Below are 14,566 nucleotides of genomic sequence, written 5' to 3' on the forward strand. Positions count from 1 at the left end.
TGTGTTGATCATTGATAATACAGCTTTCATCCAACATGCTTTCCCTACCCATAGATTTCACAGCTGATATCTATAAACTAAAAAATATAATTTGGTAGTCAGCAAGGTGTGAATATTTTTTGTGATAATCTTCCATTCTTTATCCAGTAGATCTTTTGTGTGTATGTTTAACCAATAGCTGTTGTATTTATTTGATGAGATTGATGCGTCAAAACCACTCTACCATGAAAGTAGTAATAGTCTCTAATAATATTTCCCTTCATAGGTTTGTTTTGATACTAAAAGATTATTCAGTTATTTAGATGATTCCCAAGAATAATTAGTACTTCATTATGTCCTAATACAGTTCATCTCTACTGATGTTTACTGATATGGTTTGGATGTTTTTTCGCTTTAAATCTCATGTTAAATTTATGATTAACGTTGAAAGTGGGACCTAGTGAGAGGTGTTTGGGCCATGTGGGCGGATCCCTCATGAATGGCTTGGTGCCCTCCCTGTGGTAGAGTTCACAGGAACTCTGCTTGTTAAAAAGAGTCTGGGGTCTCTCCCCTGTGTCTCTTGCTTTCTTGCCATGTGATTCCCTTTTGTCTTTGCTATGACTGGAAGCTCCCTGAGGACTTCAACAGAAGCTGAGCAGATGTTGGTGTCATGCTTGTGCAGCCTGAAGAACCATTAGCCAAATTACACCTCTTTTCTTTATAAATTACCCAGTCTCAGGTGTTCCTTTATAGTAGCACAAAACAGACTAATGAAATTAACTACTTGTATCCTTTATGGGCTAATAGAAGAATAGGACAATGATTCGTTTAGCCATTACAACTTGTAATTTTCAAGGGTGATGGTGTAATCCTCAATGTGCATGTGTGAATAAGACAAGCTCATGGAAGAGTAAACATAGATTATGATTTTTAAAAGGGATGAAAATGGTGGTTAAGAAATAGCAGAACAGAGGGCCAAATGGCATTGAATCCACAAAAGTAGAGAAAGATGTTGACAGAGTTGGCTGGTGTGGGGTCCCCCAGTTCCCTCTGCTTCCTTTCTGAGTCCTGACTGAAAATTAGAGTGCCTTGACCTCTGTGTGACTCAGCCATCTGCAGGTTATTTCCCCCAGCAGGCTTACACCCAAACTGGGGACTTGAACATTCCCAGGCACTAATAAATGTATCTAGGTTTACTAAAAAGAAATTGGCCCTGGCCCCAAGCCAAATTCCTTAAACTCTACACTCTGATCCCCTTGAAGTGGGTGCACCCAGGTGGAACATTCCTTTTCTCTCATTGTTCCTCTAGAGGATTGCACTCTGTAAGTTCCCCTAATATATGCTTTGTACCAATCACCCTGGTATTTCCTTCTTCTTTCTTTGAAATCTCAATTAGCCCCATCTCAGGACTGTTTGGGCATTCCCTTGTGGAAGTTCCCCAGCTGTGGCTTTTGAGGCAACTCCAGCAAAGGGTTCAATGGAACAAAATGGCTGATTTTTCAAGAACCAGAGTAGGAAGTAATAGCTTAATTACAAGATAGTGTTTATTGACAGTAGTGTTAGAAAATGTTTGTTGACGACTGGAAGAATGTGTCAGTGGAACAAAGGGGGATAAGAATCAGGTAGAGAGCATTAAGCAAACAGGATTTTCTTTATGGAAGAGCCAATGAAAACCTAATGAATTTGTATAATTACAACAAGAGGTGGTAGAACAAAGACTATTTCCAGAACACCCTGTTGCAAGGATTTATTAAAGCTAATGGTGAATTAATCATAGGGGAGTGTAGGAATTTAAGAATTTAGGTGCCACAGCTACTACTAGATTCTAAGAATCAGAATGTCAGAAATATTTCATACTTTATAAATATCAGCCATCATCCTACATGCCTGTCTTCTACTACTGTACAAGCCCTGACTCATCCTCCATTTTGAAAATGGTCTTCTGGCTTTCAAAATACCATATGCTTCTGATACTTCTCCTACCTCGATTAACTTTGCTAATCCTCTTCCTTGTCAATATTTCCTAAGAGTCTATCCATGTCTCAATTATTTTAACATTTTTTCCTACATGACCATTTTCATGCTCAAAAAATTACTATTTGCCTATATAGAGAGACACTCAAATTTATAACGAACTCAAATGATGCATTTGCAAATGATTGCTGAAAATCACTTTGTGGATAGGTTCTCAGCAGGCATTTCAGTGTGTCCAAATTCAAATTTATTAATTTCTCCAGTGAACCTGCACCTTCCCATGTCTTCTCAAGAAGTTCATGGCATCACTATCTGACCTTATGGACAAAAGTCCCCAGAGTTGCCCTAACCCCTTCTTACACTTAAATTCTCATATCTAGTTACTTACAACCTTCTGACTTTGCAGTGTCTTGAGTCCAAATCCTCCTATCACTTCACAACTAGCCTAGTACTGCCTTTCATCATTTGTTGGCACTTTGATCACAGACTCCTAATTGGTTTTCTGTCTCCAGACTTCTATAGTGGCAATCTAATACTGCTATTCTAAACTATGCAAAACATGCACAGACTATTTCACTCCTCCCTAAAAAACAAAACAAAACAAAACAAAACAATTACAGACTTTTTGGTACTTTGATTTAATGAATTATCTTCATTCATTTTCTCCATAAATGTGGTGTTTGCCTCTTTTAAGATTATTCCAAGTCATATGGACACATTTTCTGTAGTAACCAAGGTATGTGGGACATAGCTACAGCCCTCTTTTAGGACATACCTTCTGTGATGTTTCTAGGAAGGTAACTTTTAAGGAGGCAGCCTTAAGGGTCTGGCTGGCTTTGGTTTTGGTCTTCAATCTGCTAAACTGAACCTCAACTTTCTCAACTCTAATAGTAACAATAACCACCATTTTATTTATTTATTTATTTATTTATTTATTTATTTATTTATTTTCAAACAGGGTCTCACTCTGTAACCTGGGCTGGAGTGCAGTGGTGCAATCTCAGTTTATTGCATCCTTTGCCTCCTGGGCTCAAGCCATCCTTCCACCTAAGCCTCCCGAGTAGCTAGTACTACAGGTGTGCACCACCATACCAGCTAATTTTTGTATTTTTGTAAATACAGGGTTTTGCTATGTTGTCCAGGCTCATCTTGAACTCCTGAAATTAAGCCATCTACCCACCTTGGCCTCCCAAAGTGCTGGGGTTACAGGTGTGAGCCACCACACCTGGCCAACCAACATTTATTCAGCCCATGCTTTGTCCTAGGCACTAAGTGCTAATTATTTTTTGCAAAACTCAAAACAATCGTCTAAGAGAGAGATCATATTATTTTCCTCATTTGTTTGGAAAAGCAACAGGCTTTGAGAGTTTAATAATTGTCCAAAGTCACCTAGCTGGTAAGTGAAAGAGTTGAGGTTTGAACACAGATGTTTTAACTCCCGAGTGTAGGCTTTTAATCACTGACTATATACCACCTCTATAGCAAGGATATCCAGGATATAAGTACACTATAATGCATGTAAATTATCTAGCAAGGACTCAATACATCTCTCTATCTTCTCACCTATAGGTCAAAAAAAAAAAATACTTCTACATTTTTACATTTTAATTTTTTTCTCATATTTATGTTTTGTCTAGACAATCGGATGAAATATTCTTCCTGGCAGGTTTTATTTCTTGCATTGTACAAAATAAATCAAAACTGTGCATTGCACATTGCCAATTCTCAAGAAATGCTTATTAATTGAATGAATGAATGAATGAAGGTCTGTTTTATGTGTATTGAATAACTTTTAGCTTTCTCAGAATTCATTGTTTTGTTTGCTTTATGTAAAAGGAACACAAAATACATTTTAAATATTATTATATATACATTATATATAAAGAGATTGCATATGAAACATTATGTATATCAAAAGAATAGAAATATAAGGCTTCAAAATACGTTATATAATTTCTTCCTCCAAAAGTTTATTTGTAAGATGGCACCTTTCTGTAAATGTCAATGGTATGAAGCCATTAACTCTGAGGTTTCATGCATCCTTTGGAGCTGGCAAGGCTCCAAAATGAAATTGTTCAAAAGGATCATTGGTATTACTCTAAAAGTTTACCAGTAATATCAGGAGGAAAAGGTGGCATTATGTATTTTAAGCTTCTATAATATTTTCCATTGAAATTTAATGCATTCCATTTTATTATTGCTTTGAAATGCTACCATGTTTTGTAGGGCCAACATTTAAGCAAAATTTTAATGAATATCTAATTTGTTTAATACTATCAATTATATTTTTTTCACATAAGGTTATTTTCCCTTCTATTCTGGTATTTTGTATCATAAAAGAATTCTTTGAATTTTTTCCAGTTTGCATATAATTTCTAATATAAAGACAACCTTTTGAAGACAAACAACATTATGTTTCAAAGTATATTTTAAGCATTCTCTAAATTTAAAGGACTTTTTGGCCGAATCCCCATGATTAGGAGAAGTAGAAGATTAGAAAACTAGTGAAAATAGTTACTAAAACCTTTTGCTGAAAGTGCTATAATGCTCTTAATCTGTCATTACAAATGGATTAGTGCATTCAACAAATCAAGGGAAAAGTTAAACAAAATTTGGTTGATATACTCTGGAAGATCACAAAGACCAAAGCAACCTCAATATTAATTACATTGACTGTATCAACTGCTTTCATGGGAATGATGGAAACCAGCAGTTCTCTAATATCAACAAAAATAAAGCATAAGAATTTGGTCTAGATATTAGAAAAAGAAATTCACAGAGGGGAACTAAGATGTAGAACCTCTTCCCTTGGAGAATTCATGACAAAGGATATAAGTCATTTAAAAAACGATGTCAGGTGTATTTCCTATCTTGAATTAGGGGATACGTTGGATAAGTCTTCACTGGTACTGTGAATTTCAGAAGCCTCTCATTTATAAACCAAAAGCCTTTTAAAGTTTTCTAAATCAGTAGTTGGAGTGTACATGATGGATGTGTATTCATAGAAACGATACTCTTGGAGGTCTGTTTAATATTGATCCTAAACTCCTATACCAGTGTTCTTTGAACACAAATACCCATTCTTTCTAGAATGGAGATTGACATTTTTTGAGTCTTGGATTTCTTAGCGAATCTATGCATGCACAACACTTTGCAAATAATTTCAGAAAATTCATAGAGTCTATGAATCTACTTCGCAGAGTGTGGTTCTCCTGCCTCTGAACTCTAATTTTTCTGTGAACCCAAATCCTGTTCCTAGGCTTTCTCAATCCTGTCTATCTTCTTGAAATTCTGGGTATTATCTGTTCTTTTAGTAGAACCAGTCCGAGTGCTTATATGACACCATGGACTTTCATGCTATTGTTTCAATGATACTTACACAGCGCAAAATATTTTTACATAGTTTACTTTATGCAATTCTCACAATAACCCTATGAACTATGATGATTTTACATATGAAAAAAATAAGTCTTGGGAGAATCATGGACCTTTTTGTTGTTGTTAAATTCACAATGTGGCCAGGTGCAGTGGCTCATGCCTGTAATCCCAGCACTTTGGGAGGCAAGGCAGGTGGATCACTTGAGATCAGGAGTTTGAGACCAGCCTGGCCAACATGACAAAACCCCATGTCTACTAAAAATACAAAAATTAGCTGGGTATTATGGTGCATGCCTGTAATCCCAGCTACTCAGGAGGCTGAGGCATGATAATCACTTGGCGAAAGTTGCAGTGAGCTGAGATTGTACCAAATGTCCTCCAGTCTGGGCGACAGAGTGAGACTCTGTCTCAACAAAACAAATAAGTAAGTAAAATAATTCACAGTGTAAGTACCTGCAAATTGAGGATTTTTTAACCCAAGTATTCTACCTGTTGAATCCACAGATTCCCATTTTCTGCAGTGGATTGTCATCACAGTTCCAAACATGTTAAGAGTCACATATCTGTTTGTAGAATACTTTATTACTGACATTTATTGTAATTGTTCAATCTTTCAAATCTTTTCTGAATTCCAAAGTCAAGCCCCCCATAATTAATACCTCTGTTCACCATTCATTATTTAAGTTCACATGTTGGTCCCCAAACCCTACATAAATTGTCCAAAGAAAATAATTCCTTTCCATTTTAGTTAACTATCATATGTGGTATTACTTTCAATGAAAAATGTTTTTCCTGTTTGTTTAGAGTGGTCAGCCAAGAGTTATCTCCTCTGAGCTGACCTGGGAAATCTGTTGGCACAAGTTAACTCAATATTCCTAAATACTTAACTCTCAGTACAAAGGAAGGTCTGTAGACCTATAGATGTCCTGAAGGGAAACAAAGGAGAGTTAACATAACATCTCTGTACTTGGATTCTCTGAATCCCAGGTAAGAATAATTTTTACAATTTGTGTGCTGCCCATATGTTAAATCACCAATCCAATAAGGTTACTTACGTATTGAAATACTCAGCAAAGATCAAGTTGGTGGAGGTACCAGTGATTGTTGTCAGTCCACCAACAGTAGAAGAGTAGGCAATGCACAAACACATAAGTTTACATATCATGTGGCCCTTCTTTGTTCGATATTTGGTTCCCATGCCTGAGTTCTGTTCAACAACAACAAAAAAGTACCATGAGAACTGCTCTATATTTGTTATGGACTGAATGTTTGTGTCCCACCACCCCCACCAATTCATATGTTGAAACCCTAACTCCTGATGCGATAGTATTTGGCAATGAGGCATTTGGAAGATACTGACCCTTCCTTTGAGGATGTGGCCCTGGTCTGATGAGATTATGTCCTTATAAGAGGACACATCAGAGAGCTTGATTCCTCTCTCTCTCTCTGTTTCTGCTATGGAGAAAGTCACAAGAAGGTGACTGTCTGTAATGCCAGGAGAGAGTCCTCACCAGACACTGACCCTGCCAGACCCTGATCCAGTCTTCAGAACTGTGAGATATAAATTTTTATGGTTTAAGCCACTTAGTTTGTGGTGTTTTGTTACGGTGATGTGAGCTGACTAATACAGCATTTATCTTTCCATCAATGGAGATGTAGCAATAACAGTATTTAAGCCGAAACCACTGAAATATTTTAAAAATCCAATTTCATTCATTACTTCATCCTTCTTTCTTGTCCCTTACTCAACTCTTCCCCCATGTCTTCCCTTCTCACCACTACTCCCAAAGCTTTTCTGTTGATACTGGTGGTACATACTTAATAAGTCCCTAAACTTCTTTTGGAAAGGTTTCCCCACCGATGCACCTTAATGGATGATTCCCAGGGGATATCACTCCTGAAATTGAATGTTTTCAATACCATATACCTCAGCATTGAGAGATAAGTCAGTGTCCTCTTTGCTCCCCACTATCTTTTCCAGAACATTAATCCTCCACTCACAGAAAAAATAAATCCTTTTTTTTAAAGAATCATGTAACTTGGATATCTCTTTCTCTCCCCATTCCTTTGACCATTGTATTTTGATCTCCTGGTCACCCACTGCTGTCATTTAAGATAACATTTGCACTCAGCACATAATTATCTTCCTTACTCCAAATCTTGTCAGCGACTGAATAATGACTATACTATGCTCATGAATAGCCCTTTAAATATCCTGGCCCCACACATTTTTGATCTTACTTCCAGCAATTTTCAGTTCTCCACCTCAGTCACCCCACCCCCGTAGTTACACCTTGAACAATGGCACATCCTGAAATGGTTTCACTTGGGGAATCACTAGACCAAATGTAAGTGTTTTAGTTACGAGATGACTTTCTAGGGTGCAAGCCAAAAGCAACTTCATTCTTTCTCTCACCCATGACCCTGTAAACACACTTTGTTGGTTTGATTCTTCCTCTTCCTGTGGTGAAATTCAAAGAAGAAACAATAACTTTTCAAGGTCATTTCATTTAATGAATAGTTTTTCAGTTATGTTTAGTCAGAAGAATAGCTTCATTTCAGTAGTTAAAATAAACAGTGCCCTATTTAGTAAGAAAAATTTCACATTTTAAACTTAAGCATTCTCTTGTCCCCTAGATCAGGCCTGCTTGAAAGCCCATAACTGGAAGGAGGTTTGTGAGTTTGACTTTCTCTTTCTCTCCTAGTTCCAATTCTTCTCACCACTTGCTACACTCAGTTTCTAAATCTTCAACATTTGGAATGTCAAGAGAAGAACAGGATCAGGAGAGGAGTGGTAAGGATTAGGAGAGGTCTTATTTGACTGTTTATTAATTTAAAAATGGCTTTAGTACTTTCCAGGCGTGGTGAATGTTTGAAATTACTCCCTTTGGTGGGCAATTTTATGGGATTTTATGAGACTCCTATTATCCAAATAAGAACATCAGATTGTTGTTCTTTCTATGTAGGTTACACACATCTTCTGCCTGGTGGCGTATGACACACTCATGGTGTCTGCATGTGATAGTCTACCTGGTCTTTTTATATTGAGATCAACTTATGCTGTCAAAAACCCCTCCTGGAGGAAGTCATCTTTCAAATGATCCCAAATGACAGTCCTCCCACATGTTTCCTTCATATAGTCCAAGGGACACAGTCACCTCTGTCTTGTTGTCAGTGACAGTGCAACTGAAACTTGATTAGGTAAGGAAATTCAGTCATGACATTTTACCTTCTAATTTTTCAAGAATGTGCCAAACACTAATCTATTGACCTTTTCTAAGTCTAGCGTGGAAGATAATAAGTTCTCCAAGTAGTAGTTTCTTAACATCTATCACACCTTGGTAAGTAGGAGACTCTTCCCTTCTTTCAACTCTTCCCTTCTTTCAACTGTGATGGTACAAGTGGCAGGGGGCAGGGCATTAGGAAAATACTCCAACTTTCTCAGCCTTCTCATTTTAACACTAAGTTTAAGAGTCTAAAACTGTTTTTTGGTCACCTCACTTGCAAGTCCTGTGGAAATGAAATGCAAAAATACTTAAGGTGTGTGGTTGATATTATATTTACTCAGGGGTAGAAAGAGTATCATTTAACCATCCTAGTTATCAATAAATTGGCATAGTTATTACAGTTTCTTCTTCCAACTTTGCTGCTGAATTAATTCTATCTCTACAGTCCTTCAACTGCACTGGCAAATCTAGGTCAATGAAGTATATAGTTATGGCCAGTTATGGTCCTCTCCTTTCTTTACTTCCATCCTTATTCAGTTGAGATTCCATGGTACATCATTTCAATAAATTGTCTTAACAAAACTCCGAACTCTCTTTCTTGTCTTTTCTTGAATGGTAGTTCTTTATGAAAATTCCAACTGATTTATAAACCCAACCATTCTCTCTCTCCATGTCATGTCTGCTTCTGAGTAGCCAGCTACTGTTGCTAAAAATTACATGCACAGTAAAGCAGATGGGATCATTCATGATCACAAACATCCAATGCTGTAATGATGTTGCTCCTCTACCCTAGCATGTTTGCATAACCAAATTACTCTACCTGTTTCCACAAGGAAATATAAAACCTTCTTTATTATCTTTATATGTCCCTCTTAATGCTCCTTCTCAGTCTTTGCAAGTAGCTTTGCCTCCTACTTCCCAGAGCAAATAGAAACCAGCATACAATAGTATCATGGTGAAATGTAGAAACCTACTTGCATTTGCCCCATCTTCTTGTTCTCTACATAATTAATAGAGTCAATGTTTCTCCTCCAACTTCTTGTTTCTGAACTACAGTCTCTCAGGTTTTCTCAGAAACCTTCCACTACAGACTATTGGAATTTTCATCAACATTTAATTATTTTTGAGCCATTTTACAGAAGAAAACAAGAAAGACTTCTTAACCCTCCACTCAAACTATTGTCCTCCCTCATCTCCATTTTCACAGCCAAACCTATTGAAAGAGTTGTTTACATTCACTGACTCCATTTTCTTAAACACTTCCATCTAGCTTGTCTCCTCATTCCACCCACAATGCACTTCCTGTGATTATCAGTAATTTCCTCAGGGCTACTTTCTTTCTTTTTTTTTTTTTTTGAAGACGGAGTCTTGCTCTCTCGCCAGGCTGAGTGCAGTGGCCGGATCTCAGATCACTGCCAGCCCGCCTCCCGGGTTCACCATTCTCATGCCTCAGCCCCGGAGTAGCTGGGACTAAGGTGCCCGCCACCTCGCCCCAGCTAGTTTTTTTTTGTATTTTAGTAGAGACGGGGTTCCCGATGTTGCCAGGATGACTCTCGAGCTCTGACCCGCTGATCCGCCCGTCCGGCTCCCAAGGCTGGATTACAGCTTGAGCACGCAGCCCGCCCCTCAGGGCTACTTCAAGGACCTTTCAATCCAACTTGTAGTCCTTGCAAGCATCTAAAGAATTGATCTCTTCTTTCGAAAAAACTCTGCTTTGAGTTCTGATGATATCTCACTCTTTGGGTTTTCCTATCTTGCCTGTTCCCTGCTCCTTGCCGTTTTTTTTTTTTTTTTTTTTTTTTTTGCCTTCTACTCCTTCCTTAAAACTGGAATTTCTTTAAACTGTCACAGGCCCTTGTCTCTCCTCACTCTAATAATTCTCCTTTAAAAATATCTTATTTTTTATTGATTTAATGACTATTTTTATGCCAGATCACCAAACTTCTGTCTTCAGCCAGGGTCCTCCATCTAGACCCATGTATCCAATTGCCTGTTCAACATAATTTGAGGGCCAGGCACAGTGGCTCATGCCTAGAATCTCAGCACTTTGGGAGACCGAGGCAGGTGGATCACTTGAAGTCAGGGAGTTCTAGACCAGCCTGGTCAACATGGTGAAACCCTGTCTCTACTAAAAATACAAAAATTAGCCATGTGTGGTTGCGGGCACCTATAATCCCAGCTACTTGGGAGACTGAGGAAGGAGAATTTCTTGAACCTGGGAGGCGGAGGTTGCAGTGAGCTGAGATTGCACCACTGCACTCCACACTCCAGACTGAGCAATAGAGCAAGACCTGTCTCAAAACAAAACAAAACTCTCTCTCTGTGTATATATATATATATATATTTGAATATATATATATGTCTGTGTGTGTATATATATATATAGAGAGAGAGAATGTCTGCAATAGAACTCCAATCTGAAAATGTTCAGGACCAAGCCTTTTACTTCTTTTGTCAAACCTAGTTCGTCAGGATCACTTATATAAACTAATGTCATCACCATCACTATCATAACAAATACTTATAGCATCCTTAGCATGTAATAAGCACTGGTCCAAGTTAAAATCAATTAAATGTTTTAATTCATTTAAGTCTTACAATATAATGGGGTGGGTACTATTATAACGTCATTTTGTAAATAAAAGACATAGAGAAGTTAAGTGAATTGTTCGAGGTCCCAGAGCCTGAAAATGACAGACTTGGGTTTTGAAACCATGTAGTCTTGCTTTAGAGCTCATACTCTCAGCCACTTTGGTATAATATATTGCTTGCCTTCCTTGAAGCCATTATCTTCCTCATCCCATCAAATTCTGTCAATTGTATCTACTGAAATATGCCTGGACTCTGTTCAATATTCTCCATCTCCACTGTTTTCACCGTGGTCTCAGTCAACATTATCTCCGGCCTAGGTTAATAAAATAATGTGTTTATGGATCTTCTTGCATCAATTCTTGCTTATTACAGACTCATTCTACAGACTTCAGCCTTTAAACAAAAATATAAATGTAGTTAAGGAATATGCAATCACTTATTATCTTTTGTCTTCTTGTGTTTGCATATTTCTTAAATACATTTGTACTTTTTTTTAGGCTGCTGTGTATAGGAAAGGTCTGAAATAGGCAAGCACTGATGCAAGGACAACCATAAAGGGATTATTACAGTAACTCAGACCACATTTTCTTTATCCATTCATCATCTATCGAGGGACACTTAAGTTGTTCCCCTAACTTGGCTATTGTGAATAATGCTGCAACGAATATGGGGAAGCAGATATATCTTTAACATACTGATTTCATTTTGGGGGTACATATATCCAGAAGTGAGATTGCTGGATAATATGGTACTTCTTTTGTTTTTCTAATTTTTTGAGGAATCTCTATATTGTTTTCCATAATGGTTGCACCAATTTACATTGCTGCTAACAGTGTACAAGTGTTCTCTCTTCTCCAGGATGAACAGAAGAAATGCCATCTTCCATACAGATGAGCATGCTATTTGAGACATTATTAAAATATCTTTTTGAAAAGTCATGATAAGGAAAAAATTACTACTCACTAAAATTCATCATAGATATGAAAATGGCATTTAGCATGGCAGGGTCAGGTGCATTGGATTGTAATTTACCTTTCAGTTTCTAATTAACTTTAAGGTCAACCCATAAAGGACTCTATGCTTCACCCAAAATAAACTAATTTAGAAACGTCTCCCTTTCCCTTATAATTTATACATGGAAATCATTTGTATTTTCCATATGATAAAAAATTCCATTGACATTTGACACAAAATAAGTGGTATGTAAATAAGATAGGGAAATAAGTTTAAAAATTCTTATGAATCATACAAAGTGACAATTGAAATTTGGGGCTTAACATTAAATATTTTACTATAGGAAAGACTTCAAACACAAACCAGAAAGTGATGCATAATTTGAATATTATTAAATTGATAATAAGAATGGAAACTTAAAATATGCAATGTTTATATGATTTCTCTTTGTCACCTTAAAACTTTCGAAAATATAAATAAAAAATTGGATTTCATATAAAAGCTTAACTATAAATATATGCATATATATAGAATTATTAAAAGACATTGGAAGATATAAAACAAAAAAATCAAAACAGAAACAGATTAATGTTTGCCATGCTTTATGCCTTATGAATTAACTATACATTTTTTATTAATAAGGACCTTTAAAATATACATTATTGTTACTGCACATGAGCTAATGTTTATGCAAATATCATCGACAATTTATAAAGGCATTAAAATTCAGGGTAAAAATTCTACGCTAATACTAATATATCATAATACAAATCAAAGGTTAAGAGAAAGAGTTTTGAAGTGGAATGGTGAATGCACCCTACTTTTTATCTACCCAGTAAACATGAGCTCCATGCATTCAAATTTATTGTTATTTTTACCGAGTGCTTGTGTTCACTGGGCTGAACTCGTAGAAGAGACGATACGAAAGTAAAGGGTAAATAGGGCTCTTAGGAAAGCCTGAAATGAGTCACTAATCGAGCCAACTAGTGGTACAGAAATTATACAAAGGGGGCAGATATCACAGGTATCACAGCAGATTAATCTTTAGTCTTCTGCCCAGATCGTACTTTCAGCCTGTGGCCACAGGACATTGTCACAGGTATATTGTGAATGGAAAAGTACTTGTGTTGTAATATATAAGGAGATTTATGTGATATGAAAAGTACAAAGTTATGTAAAATTTTAAAGCAAAAATATTTCTACATACATACATGTGCCTGAAATGAAACATATATATATATATGTGTGTGTATGTGTGACTGAAATGAAATATATCAGAATACCAACAACAGTTATTTCTTGATCATGCGATTAGGGGTATCCTCCATCTTCTTGATACTTTTTGTAACTTTTATAGCCAGAAATAAGTTTTTTTTTTTTTTTTTTAACATGTTAAGGAATGATAGACTATTAGGGCAGACAGGTAGTTAGAGATTATCTGGTATAAAGACCTAATATTTCAGAAGAGCAAAATGAGTCTCAAGTGTGACCCAGCTAATTACCGCAGACTTGAAAGCAGAATCCATGTCTGTGAGTTCCCTCTCAGTGAATTTCCCCTGTACCAACTTGCCTTCCAGAATACTTATGTGAATTTTTAAAACTACATTTGATTTCTATTTCATGCTGCTTTTACCACAATGGTAACCTATTGTGTTTTCGTTCAATCCCTTCTGTCTACCATACATGTGGAGTATGCCCTCCACATCTTCTTCCAAGTAACTGAAAAATTTTCTACGAGGACATGACAAAATGCAGAATCCAATGACATCATCACAATGGACCTGTCACAACAGAAATCCTGCAGGTCCAGAGGTAACTCACTATTGCCACCTGGTGGCAGCAATTGCAGATTTCTTTCACAGCTTCCTTCACTGAATATGTATACTTTGTATCATCTTCCAACTATGGCTCTGTCATAACATTGCTTATAGTACAGAATTCAATTTTCAATATGTTGCCTAAAGCTGTATTAACAGGTAGAAATATGATATACGTGACTTTCCCTGCCCCTTCTCTAAGTTAGAATATATCTTTTCCCTCCTTCACTTGCTTATTTTTTTTAAGTACATGCTACTGAATCAGTCCCAAATATTCCCTGGTTGCTTAAACATTCTCTTGGAACAATCAAGTGATAGGATACCTAATTCACATCAATATTCTACCAATTTTATTGTCTGGGTGACATCTCTTTCAGGGCCTCCCTTCCTGTCCTAAACCTAGTCATTTTTTCTCTAGAACTGCAAAGAGCTACACTTAAGTCTACCCTCTTATTTCATCAAAAGTCTGACTGGATATTGACTCTAAATTGGAAATAAATGTTACTTGAATTTTGAAGGCAGTTTTTCTGCTGTCTCTGAGTAGTGTTGCTGGGGTGAAGTATTCAGCCATTCATATTTTTGATCCTTTGTAAGGAATTAGTGTTTCTTCCTTTTGAGAGCTTTTAGGATCATCTTATAGTATTC

The 14,566-nt window shown here is 36.7% G+C and overlaps 1 protein-coding gene across 2 annotated transcripts in view; it reads right to left on the reverse strand.

Annotated features, from left to right (window-relative positions):
• SLC13A1 (solute carrier family 13 member 1) overlaps nt 1-14,566 on the reverse strand; it is a 91,038-nt gene that overhangs the window by 32,385 nt on the left and 44,087 nt on the right. For both annotated transcript variants that reach the window (XM_017854310.1, XM_017854311.1), the window contains exon 7: nt 6,387-6,538. In XM_017854310.1, the coding sequence (XP_017709799.1) occupies nt 6,387-6,538 (152 nt within the window). The remainder of the gene's footprint in view (nt 1-6,386; nt 6,539-14,566) is intronic.

The sequence above is a fragment of the Rhinopithecus bieti genome, unplaced genomic scaffold, assembly GCF_001698545.2.
Source record: "Rhinopithecus bieti isolate Rb0 unplaced genomic scaffold, ASM169854v2 scaffold_36410, whole genome shotgun sequence".
Taxonomy (NCBI): domain Eukaryota; kingdom Metazoa; phylum Chordata; class Mammalia; order Primates; family Cercopithecidae; genus Rhinopithecus; species Rhinopithecus bieti.